The 19,924-nt window shown below is 36.4% G+C and overlaps 1 protein-coding gene across 1 annotated transcript in view; it reads right to left on the bottom strand.

The window, feature by feature from the left end:
* Window positions 1-19,924, bottom strand: part of veph1 (ventricular zone expressed PH domain-containing 1) — a 146,859-nt gene that overhangs the window by 123,321 nt on the left and 3,614 nt on the right. Inside the window, exon 2 of the mRNA XM_026287911.1 lies at window positions 1,728-1,932. Coding sequence (XP_026143696.1) covers window positions 1,728-1,865 — 138 coding nt within the window. The 5' untranslated portion in view covers window positions 1,866-1,932. The remainder of the gene's footprint in view (window positions 1-1,727; window positions 1,933-19,924) is intronic.

Genomic DNA, 19,924 nt, shown 5'->3' with positions numbered 1-19,924 from the left:
AAACTAAGCTTGATGACGTCAGCAACCTGTCTGACAGATGTAAATCTTCTAGTAGCTGTGCGTGCAAACTGCCATCGTTAATCTTGCAGAGACGGCGAGCTTGAGCGGGGAGTTCTTTGTCGTGAGTGAGCAGGAGTAAGTATTCTGATTAATTATTTTGTATAGTATTTTAAAATGTAACGCCAGTACGCCATATTAAGTTAATTGCCTGCGAGCTTCTCATCCTGTCTGTACGGCAATGCGAGTCGCGTGGTTATGACGCAATCGTTAGCCTATTTTTACAAAAACTGTTTCTACGGGACCATAATGTAACATAGAAGGTAATGGAGCCCTTTATACATTGTCTTGTATCTTTAGAAATAAATAATGGACAAACGGAGTCTTTAAACGCCTCAGATGTAAAGTTATTCGCTGTCAAAGTGACGCCAAAATGAATGGGAGTCAATGGGATGCTAACGCAAGTGAAGTTCTGCTACAAGATGGCGGCACGCGGCCGACTTCAACTTCCAGTCAATTTCCTTGCCGCCTTGTCTGCTGTAGGATACTTACCAAGACGGGCATTTTTACATATTTTTTGTGTGAATTTGTCCATTTAAACACAATACTTCAGAGAAAGCTTATATTTGCGTGCGTTCTGAGGTGCGGGTTTGCGTGCATGCACAAATCTTCTCACTGCAAGCGCGAGCTCGCGTCCTCTGGCTCTTAAATGTTTTAACTGACAAAGCTTAAATGAGTTTAGTTTAAACACATATTAACGTGTGCTGTTCAGGTCTCATCTGTGCGTGCACGCTATCAGCACCCAGGTGATGACGGAATAAATGACTGCTCATATTCCAGCAGTAATTTACATTGATCAAGAGTGAATTGTTTGTCCAGGTTTTTTTTTTTGTCCTCATCGCTATTGTTGTAATGTCTGGTAATCCAGAATGCGCATCCATCAACAGAAACATATATTAGTTGAACCCAGTTTGTTTTACGTGCTATTTATAACAAACCAGCAAACCATACAGATGCTTTGTCAGATTTAAAAGTTGAACCGCGGTACCAGCGAGTGCCGAACCCTGTGTGGGGTGAACCTGATTTCTGATTTTTTTTCAGCGAACCGTGCCACCCCTACTTAATATATGAGGACAATCCATATGAAATTGCTCTGAGCTGCTCTAAGATTCACTTCACAATTTTCTCACCATTTAATTTGAGAAAAGAAAAAGTCAAATACACACTCACACTCAAAAGATCTTTGTGACAAACTGCAAAAACAAGTTTAACTAAAATAATATATTATGATAGATACTAGCCAACCATTTCATATACTCACCAGTGCTAATTTTCAGTCCCTTAGAAAGTGTTTATTTTGTATTGGGCTACTTATGTTAACTGTAATGTCCTGACTGACTCATAGTTGAATTCTCTTGATGAGAAGGTCCAGCCTGGTCAGCGTGACTGGATGTCTCTCCAACTCAGAGGTGAAGGTGTGACTTGAAGATTCTCTGATATCTTCTGTTTTCCTTCTCTGCTTTCTGACCTGCCAGAAGTATTCCTTTTTCTTTTACCGCCCTGTCTAATCTTAACCTGACTGTTTAAGCTTTGGTCTTGTTTGGAAAAAACAACACCATTGTAGTAAAATTCTAGAAGGCCTTTGTTTATGTTTTTTTTTTTTTTTGTTCTTTAAAATTATTTAAGAATGTTGTGTCATGAATTTACTATTTTGGGATCAGAGTACTCACCGGTGAACAGGATATGACTTTGATTTCCTCCAGGGCTTGAGACAGACAGACTTCAATCTCGCTGTCATCCAGAGAGAAGAGGTCTCCTGCACGGGACAGGTCTCGCTGTCCCAGCACCAGACGGAACAGCTGGTGCATCTTGGGACAGGCTCAAACTTGAGCACGCTGTCCCTGCCCTGTGTTACCACGATGACTTGACATGCTCCTGAAAAAGAGGAAAGTGATCAAAGTAGTGAAGAAAGACAACTATGAGGAAGATAAATTAAGGGGAAAAAGGAAAAGAGGGAGTGAGAGACAATACAAGAAAAAAAAAAATGTTTCATTGTATTTAAACTTTCATTGATCTTTGCACATTTTTATTTGAGGGCATTAGGGCTATACTTAGACTTCCGAAACTATAACATAAAAAAAGAGAGAGAAATAGTTCACAAAAAAATAAATCTTAATTATTAGTATGATTTTTTTCCAAACAATATCCAGACTGCAAATATTTGATTATAATATATTTTTTATCTAAATATTTTATCAAATATATAAAAAATAAATAAAAAACACTTTTGATACTTGAAATTAAATTTTATGAAATAAAATTAAATATAATAATAATAAAACACACGCACGCGCACACACAAAATACAAAAAAATTACTCCATTTAAATGGAATTCAGAAAAATTTAAATAGGAAAAAATTACAGTCCAGAAAAATGTAAACAGAAAAAAATATATAACATGACATGGAACAACACGATGACTGTGAGTATATGATGCTTGAGTGTGTTTACCCTCAAACTGTTCTCTTTCGAATACTTCTCTCTTTTTAAAGCCCATCTTGAAATTTCTCCTTTTGTTTTGCACACAAAAATGCAGCAAAACACTTTGGAACGAAGTAAATTAATAAGCAAGTTGAATAAGTAAAGTCAGGATTTTCATTTTCACTAGTCCTTTCAAATATTCTGCATGCGTAAAAAATGGCTTATGCCTCTAAAGTGAACCTGGATGGAATTCCAGGCTGTTAGCAGGTTTCTGCAGGATTTTTAAGCTAAAATTTAAGACCTTTTTAAGAACTGCACAAATAAAATGAATACCATATGAGCGGGGTTGGGCAATGTCTATAGTGCCATATTAAACTGTAAAATTACTGTAAAAAGCATAATTTACAGTTCAGATACAGGTTTTCACAAAAACAAAATGTTTTATAAAATGCTAAACTTTACATTTCATCCTTTAAACCATTTTTAAGAAAATGTCAAAAGTTTTAATTATATTCATTTTAACAATTATTATCGATAAAATATTATGTCAATTAAATAATATAAATTAGGGGTATGCTACAGTATATTGACAAAAAAATGGTATTTCGATAATTTTCTGGGATTTTATCGATAACGGTAATTAGATAATATTTTGCTATAGAGTGTGTTATTGTGCTGATATCTTATCTCTAATTGTGCAAATAATAGAAATTAATCATTGCCAACTAGTTGTATGTCCATTTTTACGTTTAAGCCATTTTTTCTAAAAGTGTGCACCATCTTTTCAGTCAAATTCTTGCATGTGGGCTTTTATCAAGCAAATGAAATCAGTATCAATAAAAACTGATCTTTGCAATGCTGAGGAAACACAGAAGCGGCATTAGAAGTGTCATTTGGATGCATTTACACACTGTTTAATGCAGCTCCAAGGGACATGGAATAATTTAACTTTTAAAGAGCCACACAGATGGGAAATCAAAAATTACCTGTATTACAGTGTATTATGTAGCTGTCCATCTGTGTAAACAATGTGCAAATAATTAAACCAAAAAGTACACGATTTATAAAGTTATTGGCTTCTAAAGTAAGGAGTCGACTCTGAATCGCTGAAACGAGTCGTTATAGATTTCAAATCTTTTGCCCATCTCTATGTACGTCACTAGGAACACTTTGCATAATAATCTCCGCCTACCGTCTTGAGAGAAACGGAACTCTGACCTGCCCCACCCCCCACACAGACGCTCTGGTTGGTGTGATAGCATCATGTCGAGGAGACGGTGTGTTTTTAATTGTAAAGACAAGTTTGTTTTATTTTCACTGCCAACGAATGAAGATCAGAGGAACCAATGGCTAAAATTCATTTTTACCACAATACCAGAGCAGTACAACAAATCCCTTTTGTTGTGTTCACAACATTTCACTGATGACTGCTTTTCTAATCTCGGTGAGTACAGCGGGATTTTCAAAGCGTTTGGCCATAAAAGATGGTTCATTACCAACTTTATTTCACAACGCGAAGTATGATTATGAAGTTACGTGTCTGTTTTCTCCCGAGCGTCTTATCAGTATGTGTGCTGTCTGCAGCCTCTCTGCGCTGATCGTCATGTACAAACACGTCATTAAAATGAAGTGTAACTCAGTGAATACTCAACGAAGAGACATGAGAGAGATATCTATAGAAAGCTTGACATGTCTAATTTAAAACTAAACAAGTGCTGCCGAAAACAGATATTCTGTGATAAAGTAATCCATATGAAAACAACGCGATGTCTGTCTCCCTTCGTTATATGTGACCACGCCCCCACGCTGAACGCGCTATTCAGATTCAAACTGAAGCGTGCGGCTTGAATACGCACACACAGAAGAAAAAGCAGCGAGACTGTTCAAGTTTTTTATTTTACTGTTTGCTTCGCGGTGAGAGGAATAAGACATAATTCACCCCAAACAGATGCTAACGCATAGTTTACCGTGGAGGTGTGTGCGAACAACCAATCCAATCTGCTTGCATGTTAGTTGACCAATCAGAACACAGTATGCTACCGAAAGGTGGGGTTTAAGGAAACTGAATCTTTTGAACAGCTTTGTGCGAACCGTTTGGGGATCTCTGAGAATTGAGGTAATTTTAAAATGATATTTTGACAAAATGACAATGTTTTTTAACCTTGGATTGATTTAAACCTAATGTACAGGACTTATAAACAGTGATAGGAAGCTTAGAATTTTCATCTTACGGGCTCTTTAATACATAAATAATGTTTTGATATTTTAAACATAAAACATTGAAAACTGATTGTTGAAATTATATAAAAAATGAAAAGGTACCTTAAATGTGGAATTAAAACTGCCAGTACGTGGCAGCAAATCACTGTTAAGTGAATCATGGCGTTTAAACTGAATCATTTATTATTTTGATAATGCATTGTCTTCTTATCAATCCTCAAGTTCAAATTTAAAGCTCTGCGTGTGTGCAAGGTAAAAACATGGGTCGATTGTCACATTGGTCTGAACTCTGAACAAAACAACAGTATTGAAAATGCTCATTCATTCTGCCAGCAGGTGGAGCGATTGGTTTCCCTGGTAACAGCAGAACACAAAGCAGACCAGCACCGGACATCTAACGCGCAGTACTTATTTTTATTTAATAAAATCATAACGTTAGCCTATTGAAATTTAGTTGTCATATCTCAATTCTGGTCTTTCTATCCCCAAATTTAAGACCTCTTGAAATCATAATTAAGACTTTCCTGTACAATTTAAAACTCTTTAAGGCTTTAAATTTGATGCAACTAAATTTAAGTCTTTTAAAGACTTTTTTTAAGGAAAACCCTGTGTTAGTAAAATTGTCTCCAAAACAATTCTGCCAGTGTTTTCCTCCAAGTAAAGCTAAACCTCTGTTAATCTGTAATGTGTTAAACCCGTATCTGCCAGACTCCATCTTTCATTAAAGAGTGTAAAATGTCACACTTTCAGTCACAAACTCTGCGAACATGAATCCCTGTCAAGAATGATATGTGTTCAGCTATTTCTCAGAAAGGACTACAGAATGTATTTTACTCAGCTTGTCTCATGCAGGATTGACTGTCTTTAGTTTATCTTGGTTATACGGCAAGGTTATAAGTTATGAAATCATGCAGCAATCTCCTGTATGAAACGGCTTGATTCAGAATTTCTGTTGCCAAAATACTGACAAGACACAGTAATGAACAACAATCTGGCAATCAAAAACAAAACTTTATAAAGAAAGATCGCTGTCTTGGGCCTCTTGTTTGTTTTATCATCAGTCAGTGATCCAAACGGATCATAGTTCCTGCCAATCAGAAGGCATTATGAGGCAGGCAGCCAATGGCATCTCAGTCGCTAAGGAGGCGACAACACAGCTGCACTTCACACCCGTCTTCACATTCCAGAGCTGAGCATCGCTAAGATACCACAGGAAGAACATTCACAGACACTTCAGAGGTCTGACCAAACCACTAATACTCAAATACAATCCCAATGACTTTATCTGGGCAAGCACAACAGGCTCCTAGACTGTCAGCCTCTATTTAAAGCTGTGAAAATACATGCAGCTATGACTACGTTTACATGCGCACTAATAATGCGATTATTTCCAATAATCAGAGTAAGGACTTAATCGCATTATGATGTTTACATGTCAAGAGCAAAGCTCTTTACTCCATTATCCAATTTCCATTATTCTTATTATTCGCTAAGAATTCTAGTTATTTTTTACTGCCATTATTCACACACCCCACTACACATTACATATTACAAATGATGGACTCAGAAAGAGCAGGTGCATTGCTGGCTGCTATTTTAATTTATTTACGTGTAATGCAAAACACTTTTGTATGGGTGTAGTCTATTCTATGCTTTTTAGTCACCATATAAATGTGATGGCAATTCGCTTGCCTACACTGCTGTCATGTACTACTCGCTGTTTCCGTGTCACATCATTCATGTATGTCACGAGCACATGCGCACTTTGGTCAGAGCTGTAATACTGCGATTAACGTATTTACATGCATGTATATTTTGATTAAAATCAGTGTACACCACCTTAGTTAATACCATTATGCTTGTTACGATTATAAGCTTCATCGCATTATTTAGATTATTTTAATTTACATGAGGTAAAGTTGAATCAGAATATTGACAAAATCTCATTATAATCGCATTAAGAGAGTGCATGTAAACACACTCTTGATCCACAAAATGCTATTCAGCAACCAAAAACAGCAAAAAAATATATTTATGCATTTGGCCGAATAAGCGAAAAGGCTGAAAAAAATATGTAGTGAACAATGACTCAAGAGATCAAATAGAGGCACGCACTAATGCAGCAAACATGTCGTCAGTGAAATTATATAAAACTATCAGAGAAAGATGCAGAAATCATTACAAGCACGAAGCACCGGCAGCGAGAAACTGTTTTGTGCTGCATCACATGTCTCCAATGAGAAGAAAAGTTGTCTAAAGCAGATGGTTAGGCTACTGTATGAAGCTTGAAATCGCAAAAAATTCTCAAACGATTAGCAAATAATGATTAGCAGTTATATTATATTTTCTAATGCATGCACGAATTGCATGTATTCAAATAGCGCTGCAGGAGCTCGCTGTGCCAGGGTATGGGGTGGAGTTGGCACAGTGGATAAGACACATGCCTTTGGTGTGGGAGACCCGGGTTCGAATCCACTGTGAGACACCAATGTGTCCCTGAGCAAGACACTTAACCCCAGTTGCTCCAGAGGCGTGCGACCTCTGACATATATAGCAATTGTAAGTCGCTTTGGATAAAAGCGTCAGCTAAATGAATAAATGTAAATGCAAAGTAGGGCTGGATGGGGTTGTACCAGTGGTCCCTGTTTGAAAGTGTTTAATTTGTATGTTCGTTCTGTTTGTTCATCAACATGCCCGCCACGTCCAAGAATGCAATGTGGCGCCCAAGCCCTATTAGGCGCGGTCACTTTAAGAGACAATGAATGCATCCATTATAATACACATACGATTTTTCTCTCAACTGTTTACTTTAACTTAAGACATAACTGACAGTTTTTTCGAGCATACTATCCAAGACGGGTATTTTCACATATGTTTTATGTATCTGTCGGTATAAGAGCAAAAACAGACAAATTCGGTGTTCAAGTGTTTTGAGACGCCTCTCTCTGCGTGAGCCCTGAACACTGCGGTGCTGAAGTAGGCTTTTACACATCCTTTTCTGTTTGTTTAAACTGCGATTTGTTTTTGTTCGTTGAGGTGCAGGAGGACAACTTTGCCAAAGAGAGGTCGGTTCAGTGTTGCTGTCTGTGAGGCACGGCTCTCTCTTCACCGAGCACCGAGCACAGCGCCCGATTAACCAGCTACTCAATTCAGCTTTTCCGCGTCTTGTGTTTGAATGCTTTAAAGTCTTTTGAATGGTTAAATTTGCAAGCTTAATAACACGTGAAAATTATACGCTTTCGTGTCGACTCGCAGCAGCATTCTGTCAACTGTCCTGAGCGTCTTTTTAGACTGGCCTCAGCCAGACGGTTGAGATCGACTATTAAAGGTAGGATATTTTAAAGAACGATCATAGCTCACTATCAGCAATTATTTTATCTATGTTCGTAACATTTCTTACATATTATTGCTCGGTGTAAGAGATAAATAAAGATTAAAGGTAAACAGTACCAGTACGATCGAGTGATTGCGTGTGTGAATTAGTCATACCGTCTCTATATTACTGTGAAGCTGGGAGTTGTACATAGCCTAGTTCCTTCAAAAGTAGAAAAATATGCTATAATAAGTTTTGAGATTTTAAGACACTTCAGTGACAAATCACAGGACAGCGCTGACAACTGCATTCCTCTGTGCGCGTGATCTTCACAGCTATGAGTTTTCGTGCCACAATGCAGCAGTTTGAACATGGGAGCTCGATATAATAATACATATCCGATCGTCTAATCGCTTGAATGTCCAAACCATAAAACAAATACAACTGACTAGGGCTGGGCGATATGGCCAAAATTTCATATCCCGATATAGCTCATTTGATATCCCGATAACGATATACATAACGATATAGCAATTTTTCTGTTAATTCAGTTTATGAATAGTCTATATAAAATTGCAATGTGGAAATGCAGTTTGAAATTATATACAAAACAAATAAAGGTAGTATGGACTAAATATTTATTTTATTTAGAACCTTTTTTCAAGCAAGACTGTTGGTCATGTTAACACCTGCCATTAAAATATTTCAACCCGCTATTATCGACCGTTCGTGTAGATATGCTTGGCAACAGCAGAAGTGATCTCCTTCCATCTGCAGGAGCTATGGCTATATGGTGTGCCACGGGTAAAAGCCGTGCGTATTGCGTATTTTGCACGCTCAAGTTCGTTATTTCCAATGTAGGCGCGCGGTATGCGCGGTAGGGCTGCACGATTCTGGATAAATTGAGAATCACGATTTTTTGATCTCATATAGAGATCACGATTCTCCTACGATTCTTTATTATTATTATTACTATTAACATTATCATTATCACAAGTATATAAATTAATTATTTTATTTTGCAAGGATTCTTTAAATTGATCAAGTGTGACAAAGACATTTATAACAAAATATTTCTATTACACACAATTATTGTTCTTCTGAACTTTCTATCAAAGAAACCTGAAAAAAATCTACTCATCTGTTTTCAACATAATAATAATAATAATAATAATAATAATAATGTTTTTTTTGAACGGCAAAACAGCATATTAGAATGATTTCTGAAGATCATGTGACACTGAAGACTGGAGTAATGATGCTGAAAATACAGCTGCACACCACAGAAATAAATTACATTTTAAAATACATTCAAGTGAAAGCAGTTATTTTAAATGGTAAATATTTCAAAACTTTACTGTTTTTGCTGTACTTTGGATCAGATACATTTAGTTTGGTGAGCAGAAGAGACTTTAAAAAAACATTACACATCTTATGGTTCAAAAACTTTTGACTGGTAGTGTATATATAATATATTTAAAACCCCAGTTTTTTTAATATTAGAATGATGAAAAAGTTGTTTAGATCACTGATTCAACGACTCACTCATAAACCTACTACACTTGTTTCATTTCTGGATGAATCAGCGTTTTTGAACGATTCTCTTGAATGAAAAATTAATTCATTGACAAATAAATTAAGACACTTGTCGCCACCTATTGGTGAAACAATGCAATCGACACAAACGTTATTTAAAGCGCAGTACTTTCAAAAGGGGATTTGTTATATTTTGATCGCTGCCATATAGACATCAATGTTCATATTTAAACTATAAACTTTATCCCAGTATTTCTGTGATAATATAAATGACTGTAAGACAGATATAATACTGTGTAGTTGAAAAGACTGTTTGTGAAGATGTTTCTTAACCAAACATGGTAAGAGCTCTCTCTGTGTCAGCGGCAGTGCGCGCACGGATTTGAATGATCCGGTAAGACTTTGTCAAAGGTTTAACAGACTCGGGGAATCGTTGTCTTTTAGAAATGAGATCGAGAGGGTGTCTGAATCGAGATCGCGATCTTTTAACGATTAATCGTTCAGCTCTAATGCACGGTCATAATGGAAGCGCGGTGCGACGCGCCCGTTTTTTCCAGTTCGAGTTAAAAACATTTCAACTTTTTCATCCGTTTTAGGCGTCCATGCAACAGAAGTCGCCCCTCTTTTAGGTACAAGCTCCTCGGTTTGGGTTGGCTGGTCATCTTGTTGAGAATTACCCTGGTCTGAACCGCGTCTACTACCGTCTTCCTCCATGTTTGTTTATGTATTGCAGCGTGCATGGGCCGTAAACGCCTTATCGTGGCGTAAACGATAGAGCCTTATATAAAACGATAGACATTTTCTATCGTCCAGACGATATATTTCGTCATATCGCCCAGCCCTACAACTGACAAAGTTTAGTGAAGACTCAAGGCTCACCGCTTGCGTGCCATCACTATGTGTTGAACCACTGACTGGCAGAAGCATGTGGCTACACACACGCTAGTATGCTTTTAAGGGGGAAGTATTAACAGAAAATAACCGAAATAACCGACATGGGAAAATTACGTCAGTTAGAGGTTCTAAATTTCGGTTTTGATTACTTTTCAATTAATCGTCCAGCCCTAGTTCAAAGTCCAAAGTGCGAGGAAAAACTTGCTGAACTTATTACTAGGGATGTGTACCGAAACCCGGTATTAAACTGGCCACGGGGCTAAATTATGAAAGACCGTTGTGTCAGTAAGAGCTGACGGTATCGGTTCTGCTTTCGGTACTGGAGAAAAAAAAAAATGTACTATGTATTTTTGCTTAATAATGTTATCGTGCACATTTTATCTCAACAAACATTTCTAATGTGAGATCATATTAAGACGTTTGTCTGTGAGATCTGCGAGATCTCTCATGCACGCCGCGGAGGCTGTCTGTCAGTCACACACACACACACACACAACAAGAACGAGTGGGCGCACACACACGCATAACAGTGCGAAAACTCCCACTTAATAATAAAGAGTGACGATGGCGGAGAGAGCAAAACGATCCAAAGTGCAACATAATTTTTGCATGTGATGGCGGAAACAAAAGCAATCTGTCAAAGCATCTTTCAAAAGTTCATTGTGCAGACAGAGAAATGCTAATTTTTCTATTGCCCAGCTAGCTCGTCTCTGGTTGTTGCCCCATCTACGTCAGATATATATGCTAAAATCATGTTGAATCAACGTTGTTCATGTCATTTAAAATAAATGTAAAATCTCCCTGGTTTGCAAATATGTTAATCTTTCTTCAAAAAATGGCTAAAGAGTCCTTTTGCAGCCTACCTACATGCCCCACCCATGTTGCTTTGTACCACTGTATGTTCTTTAGCAGAGAAATATACCTTATTTCATTTGTTTTACATTCATTTGTTTTTGTATAATAGCTATTTGTTCAAACATGGCTGTTTCTTGCACTACAAATAATTGTTTTATTAATTTTACATTAAAAAAATAAAGAAATGTAATTCTGTTCTCAACTTGTTCATAAAAAAAAAAACAAAAAAAACACACACAACACGAAGTACCGAATCGTTAAGCAGTATTGGTAAGAGTAGTAATACCGTTAAAACCTTAACGATACCCATCCCTACTTATTACTCATCAGTTGGTCAATAACGTTTTTGTTATTTTTTTAAAAGGCATGTGACAATGGCTGTTTACATGGACCCTACTAATCTGATCATAATAGGAATAGAAGCACAATCAGAATAAAAAAAGTCACATGTAAACATGTCAATCATATTAAATTGGCCCAATCAGACTAAAATTTTGATCGGATTGTAAGGGGTGGTTTATTCCTTTTTTAATCAGAGCGAGTGGACATGTAACCACATTACTGAATTGAAAACAAAAACTGGAAATTAGGGCTGTCACTTTTGTGGAAAAATCATTTTCGATTTTTAAGACATAAGTGTTAATTGAATCGATTGTAAAATCGATTTTCCATGTGAAAAAAAAAAAGACATATCCTTTTTCAACGTCAAATAAAGGACATAAAGAGAGCGCTGGAAACGCACAAGTCAGCAATATTTCTTATTTATTGGCATGAGGTTTCGTGCAGAATAACAAACAGCAACAGGAGTGCAACTTTCTCGAAAATATATATATGCAGAGGGGACGGCTGACATAACAAAAGAAAAACATCACTGCAGGCTTCAACCCGGCTGCATTTATGATTTAGGCAATTCAAAAATCTCCAAGATTATTTTAAATAATGATTCAATTCATTTCAAACAACTGTTCAAAAAAATGTAACTTATGTCCTGCTGTTGAGAAGACGTGCTCCAACAGCACTGATGTCCCAGGGATACTCATGTACAGCTGCACAAGGTGGGGGTATTACTGCAAATGTGTATATATATATATATATATATATATATATATATATATAAATAAAGCTAGTATAAAACTAGTGTAAATGCGCAAATACACGATGACCCCCTAATTTGTAACCGGATAACTGTGTTGGAAAGAAAGCAGGTCACTGGGTCTGGTCTCTTAAACAATCACCCAGTCACAATTCAGTTACAAATAATCTTCAGGATACGGCTCAGCAATCTCAGGAATTCAGTCTTTATAAACATGCTGGCATACACACGCTTCAGTACACACATGCATGCACTAAAGTGCTAGAATGAAAAGCAAAGCACCTCCACAAAACTAGCTAGTTTGTTCTTTGTGCACTGAAGCTGTGTTGAAATTACCGTTATGTGAATTTATGCTGTTGAGTTTATCCTGCTTGCCTCATGTAGTAAGTTCCTACTAACACACAGTTATTAATCATTAAACGTAATAAGCTGTAAATACTGCAAAACAACAACAAAAAAAAACATAAGAAATTATATTTATTAATGAAGATTTTCAGCTAAGTTTATTGGTGCAACAGAAAAATATTTAGTAGTTTAAAAGTAGTAACTTTGTTTCCATTTATATCGCAACTAACGTTTGCACAGCTTGTGCATCCAGCACCTAAAAATGATGCAGAACACCCTACAACATAGCAAATTAGCAACCATTCAGCATGATAATAATTGCATGATATTCGATATCTGTTCAAATTAGATTTTTCTCAAAAGTGACAGCCTTAATATCCACTGTTTGCCTGAGTGTTTGACCTTTTTAGTTAGATCACCAATTAATCAATCTTTTCTTAAGGGTAGAGAGACTGTCTACCATTGAATCTTTTGTAGTCTTGTCCCCCTCCTCTACTGCACTAATGGGCACCTGTTAAACACAGCCCCTTATGGAGATGCTCAGGCTGTTGAGAGCAGATAGAAGAACATCCTTCTGATCATGACATTATACCTGTTCACCCACCCCTCTCTCCACAGCCACACACTCACCACAGAGTCTGATCACAACACAAGATTTGTGTATGCTGTACCAGACAGAGTGGGAGTGGGTTTCCCTCCAGGCCCCCAGTCAAAGAGAGGCTTTGTGTGGCAGGGCTGAGGGTGGGAGCAATATTCCTATTCATACATTCCTTCACCATCGCAATCAAAACAATGCAGCCCGCATGATAAACGACCTTGAAATTATACCCCTCAAGATCAGATATTTGGAGCAGAACTGTAACCGAGACCATTCAAACTGCTTATGATGTTTTTGTCAATTTATGTTTGTTTGGAAAAAAAGAGGTTGATGATTAAAGTAAAAAGTAAGTTAGTAGTGTAAGATACAACAAATAAACATAAAATGATTTAGTTTTTTCCCAAGTTTGGTGTTTCACATGTTTTTCACATTTTAATTGTTTGATTACTATTATTATTATTATTATTATTACAATCAAAAAGGGTGTCTAATCTGTTGAATTTGGAAAACTTTAACAATTTACTAGAATTTGAACACTTATAGGGCGCTATGAAATTTGTTTGATTAGTGAGAATTTTTTTTTTCTAGATTCTGCTTTTTACAGTTTGATAGAAATGAATGGATAAAACTTTAACAATTTAATTAAATTTTCAAAGAGTCATCAAAAGAATTAAGTAAAATTCCTTTAGTTTTTTGGCAAACAAAGTGCTGGATAGGTTTAAGGGCTTTTCACAGTGAAAAGGGGAAATTCATCTTGTGTATCGTTTTATTTTTTCTCCGTCGCTCCACGATGAAGCAGGCCGTCCAATCAGATTTGAGCTTAGATCACTGCTGTTGCACAAAAGAAGAAGAGTATCACGGTAGAGAGAAGAGAGTGGATGCAGAGTTCCTGTTATCTTTGGTATCTGAGAACAGATTTATTCTCAAACGTTCTTAATATAATTTCTAAATTCATCATTGAGTGATCTGGAGTGTCCTTTTTCTTCCAAGTGTGCGAGTGTTATGAGTCAGAGCGCATTAACTCTCTAGATCTTCTGTTTAAAAAATGAGTGAAACATTTTTCCACACATGAAATATGAAAGCAAATAGACATGATTATGATGATGTATTTTCTGTATGTGTTTTGTGTGCACCTCAGTGTAATTTTAGAACAATAAAGGATGTTTGTGACAATAAGAAGTGTGGCATCATTACACATAGCCTACAAAGAGTGCATGTCTGCCTATTATAGAATCACGATCAACTACAGACCATATCTGGAAGTTATGACATGCACTTGATTATGGTTTATAGTGGTATTTAAGCAAAAACATTAATAATCACACATTTTCAAATGTGACTCGGTGCTAATTGAACTTATATTTATATTTTAAGATGTTTTCTTTGTAAGCATTATAGATAGTTTGTGCTTCTGACGTAGAACCAAACTTTATTTAGCTATATTTACTGCTGTATATTGAGCAGTGGATGATGTTCAATCCATATATTAGATATGTATCTAGCATCTAGCACCACCTAGCATGCAGGCGTGAATTAGCAGAAGGCGATCAATCGTTTCCTGCTCGGTGTTAAAGAAATATTCATCAGTGCTTCGCCGTGCTTTTTAGCATCGCGCTCAGTCAGTGTGAAACGGCCTTTACTCTTTAAATCAAAACACTGATTAGGTTAATAATTACATTATCTTTTTATTATTGATATGAGATGTACATTTGACTCTATAATAGTAATAATTTTTTTGTCATAATTTGTATGACAAAAAAATTTAACCAAACATTTATTTTGACGAGTTGTTGTGAAGACCTTTCGAGTTTGTGTGTGTGTGTGTGTGTGTATGATATGACAAAAGTTTTTATCAATGAAATGGCGAGATGCTGTTGAAGTGAAATCTCAAAGCAGCTCTGGAGATTAAGTTTATATGTTCATGTCCTCATATAGTTAGATGGCAGATGCTGAAAACATCAAGAATGCCATAAGTATTTGTGTGCTTGAGTGTGTGTAGTTGACAAAACCATGCCATTTATTCAGATGCATGCAAAAAATACATATCTTCAGAGGTGGGTAGAGTACCCAAAAACTGTACTCAAGTAAAAGTAAAAAAAATTGTTACTTGAGTAAGAGTAAAAGAGTATCGGATAAAAAAATCTACTCAAGTAGTTAGTTACTATTTACTTTGGGTCATATATACTGAGTCTATTTTTATTTAGATATATAGATAAAATGTATGTAATGTATGTGTGTGTGTGTGTGTGTGTGAGTATAAATGTATATATTTCATCAGCCTTTACTCCAATTTATGTAATTTATTATAAAACCCTGTCTGTTTACTTAAGTAACAGATATAGGTGTCTTGCCATAACATTTTTAATACGACTGACTTTATATTAAATGTGAATTTAACATTGAAAGTTAATGTGATATAGAAAATTGCTACTAATCTTTCATTGTTCAGAAAGAGAGCAAATAACATTTACATTATTAAAGATCATTTTCACTGACAGTCTAGAGTTCAATCACACTCAGAAACTCCCATTAAAATCACTAAAACTGTTACCAGTGTGAAATCAATATCTTAATTATAGATTCGTACACACATCTGCACTTTGTTGTTTCTGTCGAGAGAATTCGCCAGAAAGAGGTATTCAGTCAGTGAGCGAGTGAAGGAAGCACCATAGACAGTAAAAGAAATGGACACAGCGACCCCATTGGAACTCAACTGAGACAATTGAAGCCCAGTTTTAGCGTTTTTTAGCACTTCCGTTTCTGACGCGCAGACTCAAACGAAGCTTGACGATTCCAGCAACCTGTCTGACAGATGTAAATCTTCTAGTAGCTGTGCGTGCAAACTGCCATCGTTAATCTTGCAGAGACGGCGAGCTTGAGCGGGGAGTTCTTTGGCGTGAGTGAGCAGGAGTAAGTATTCTGATTAATTATTTTGTATAGTATTTTAAAATGTAACGCCAGTGCGCCATATTAAGTTAATTGCCTGCGAGCTTCTCCTCCTGTCTGTACGGTAATGCGACAGAGAGTCGAGTGGTTATGACGCAATCGTTAGCCTATTTTTTACAAAAACTGTATCTACGGGGCCATAATGTAACATAGAAGGTAATGGAGCCCTTTATACATTGTCGTGTATCTTTAGAAATAAATAATGGACAAACGGAGTCTTTAAACACCTCAGATGTAAAGTTATTCGCTGTCAAAGTGACGCCAAAATGAATGGGAGTCAATACGAATGCTAACGCAAGTGAAGTTCTGCTACAAGATGGCAGCACGCAGCCGACTTCAACTTCTGGTCGACTTCCTTGCCGCCTGGGAAGCACCGGCATTTTAGCGATGACTCATCTGCATGCCACTGATTGGCCATTGCATTCAAAAGCTCAACAGAATCTTGTGTGATTGGTTATAATGCGCAGTGCTGTAAAAATGCATCTATCTGTGGCTCAGCGCCAGCAAGCGATCACAGATCTGAATTTAGCAGCTGATGATATGACTCGCTGAACGTACTTGCACCGGTGTGATTGTATTAAAATTAATCAAATCTTAATCGGCTATGCTTTGTCTTTTGGAAGCTCCCCTGTTATAAGCCACACACGTACAACAAACTAGTGTCACAGTGGTATCGTGTACTGTAATCAAATGTAACCCAAGTTATTACCTGTTAAACAGTAGACAGCACACGCGTTGTTCATCTAATAAGGATCTCCGTTACAACTTGAGTGAACCGCTTCAGACGCTCAGCGCTTGCGGCAGGGAACTGAACGAATCATTCAAACTGATTCATGAACCAATTCACTCGTTTGCCAACTGGTTTGATCAAGCCTTTGAACAGAATTGACTCAAAAGAATGAATCATTCGCGAATGAGCACCGCTCATTGCCCAGAGAAAAGTACACGGCGCGTTTGGAATAAACGGAATTATATAGAAGCATTTATAACATTTATTGCATTAAGATAAAGTAACGAGAGGAGCATCGCCCACAGTAACGAAGTAAAAGTACAGATTTTCCCCAAAAAATTTACTCAAGTAAGAGTAAAAGTACCCATCTTTAAATATACTCCAAAAAGTATTAGTTACCCCAAAAAATTACTCAAGTAAATGTAACGAAGTAAATGTAATTCGTTTCTACCCACCTCAGCATATCTTACATTTAACCTAGTCTTATGTTTTTATTCTTTTTTTTTTTTTTTTTTTTTTTTAAAGAGTTTAAGATTACTTTTAAATTACTCATTAAATATTTTCTGGATTCCGCACTTCCATCCATGTTTTACACATCACATAAGTGAAAAGACAAAATAAATTGTACCGAACAATGATGTGATGTGATTAAATATAATAGTGATTACAAAATTTACAATACATTTAACATTCACACACACAGTGTTCAAATTGGGATCTGTAATACATTCTAATGTTTTAAAAGAAGTCTCTTCTGCTAAGCAAGGCTGCATTTACTTGTACAGTAAGAAAACACATGTCTGATTGAAGAAGGGGGTCTAAAAATGTCCAAAACATTATTTTACTAACTTATTAATTTTAAGTTAAACTGTGCTTTGTTAGTACAATGTCTGCTAGAATAAAAAAAATAGCAGGACAAAACATTTTCGCTATTTAATTCATGCAATGGTGAAAAAATAAAAGGCAGAATACATGAAACAATGTTTTTTGTATTTCGCCCTTCGGCCCAGTGTTTCATTTTGTTTGGCTTCAGCAAATAATTTTTTCAGCAAAGTTTACAGTAAAATTTAGATTTTTTTTTTTTACAAATAAAAATACACAAACATTAACTAAATACAACATGCACTACACTGTAATGTAAAAACACATTTTAATAACTGGCTATAATTGACTCACAGTACAGAAATGAGTTGAATTAGGATAATGCTAATAGGCTTCATATTATATTTCTTCAAAATATAATTTCTTTCTTCTGTTGATTTTTTACCCTTTCACACATTTTTGTTGCAAAGTGGGTCACACATTGGCATGTGAGCAATGTTTGCATTTACATTATCTCATTATGCAGATGCTGCAGAAAAGTGTCAGGAAGACGTGCTGAACTACACAGGAACTACACAAAAAAGGACAACACTATACATTTACTAAATATGCTTATGAAGGAATCAGCATGAACAGCTAGCAGAGATGTCGCATTATTTATGGCCTGCAGTACTGCAGCTGCTGTGCAGGAATGGATGACAGGAACGATGCTGGAAGCTGTCAGCAACTCATGCTGCACATGAAGTACAGATACACACATTCCTTGCAATGGCCTTTCTTTCATTCCTGCACATAGGCATGGGCCGATTACCGGTTTCAAGGTATACCGCGATTTGAAAATGTCATGGTTTCAAAACAACGAATATTTTCCATTATACCATTGCTGCAGCCATGTTCGCACAGCTTTCAAAAGTGTACTCAACCGCAGATGAGAGCGCGTGTGAGTTCACATGCCCAGTAACATGGGGTGCATGGCTGTGCGTGCGAAAATAATGTAATGTCGACGGACTATAAGTCGCACCTAAGTATAAGTCGCATCAGTCCAAAAATACGTCAAGATGAAGAAAAAAACATATATAAGTCGCACTGGACTATAAGTCGCATTTATTTAGTCCCAAGCACCAAGAGAAAACATTACCGTCTACCGCCCTCTAGCGGCTTTAGACGGTAATGTTTTCCCTTGGTTACTTTCTCTTGGTTCATGTCAAATTAATTTTGATAAATAAGTCGCACCTGACTATAAGTCGCAGGACCAGCAAACTATGACAATAGGGCGACTTATAGTCCGGAAAATACGGTACGTGATCGGCAACCGGCTGTTTTTTGCAACTCTCTGTTCTGGACTTGCACAATGTCATTTATGTGAAAATATGAAGTATGTTAACACAGGCCAGAGATGCTGAAGACGGACACACAGAGAAAAATACTGTAACAGGCAGATCACTCACTGTTCATGATGCACAAACTATTGGAAGAAAATTTATTTGGGGGTTTATATGAATGTATTTCTGAGGGAAGCTGACTGTCTTCTGAAAAGTTTACGTGGTATAATTTCACAAAGCTTGTCAGAACATTCTGTTTTTGCTTCAAATTGGGTAATCATTCTGTCAAATTATGTATATGATAATTATTACAACTAAATTATATGAAATTATATAAATTATATGTATATGAATTATATAACTAAAATTAAATAACTTTAATTACGGATTTAGGTTAATTAAAGATGTCAGTATTTGTCAGTCTTTCTTTCAGAATCAAAGAAAAAAAATTAACTAATTCTACTGTTTCTACTGTTCTGTATGTTGCTCAAAAACAAAATATATTGTTTCCAGTGGGATTTTTTTTTTTTTTTTTTACAGTAATTTAATAATAACACATTTCAGAGTTGTAACAAAAATACCGTGATATTTTTGCTTAAGGTTATCGTACAGTCAAAATCTCATACCAGCCAATGCCTACCTGTACACAACACTACCATGACTCAACAGAAAACTTCCAGCTTTGGTATGGGAATAAATATGGGAAAATACTGCATTTTAAGCAAACGTGCAGAATGTCACATACACATCTCAAGATTCTCTATGGCTACA

This window comes from Carassius auratus, chromosome 18 (genome assembly GCF_003368295.1).
Source record: "Carassius auratus strain Wakin chromosome 18, ASM336829v1, whole genome shotgun sequence".
Classification (NCBI taxonomy): domain Eukaryota; kingdom Metazoa; phylum Chordata; class Actinopteri; order Cypriniformes; family Cyprinidae; genus Carassius; species Carassius auratus.
The sequence above is the reverse complement of the archived record's forward strand: the minus strand, read 5'-3'. Positions and strand labels throughout refer to the sequence as shown.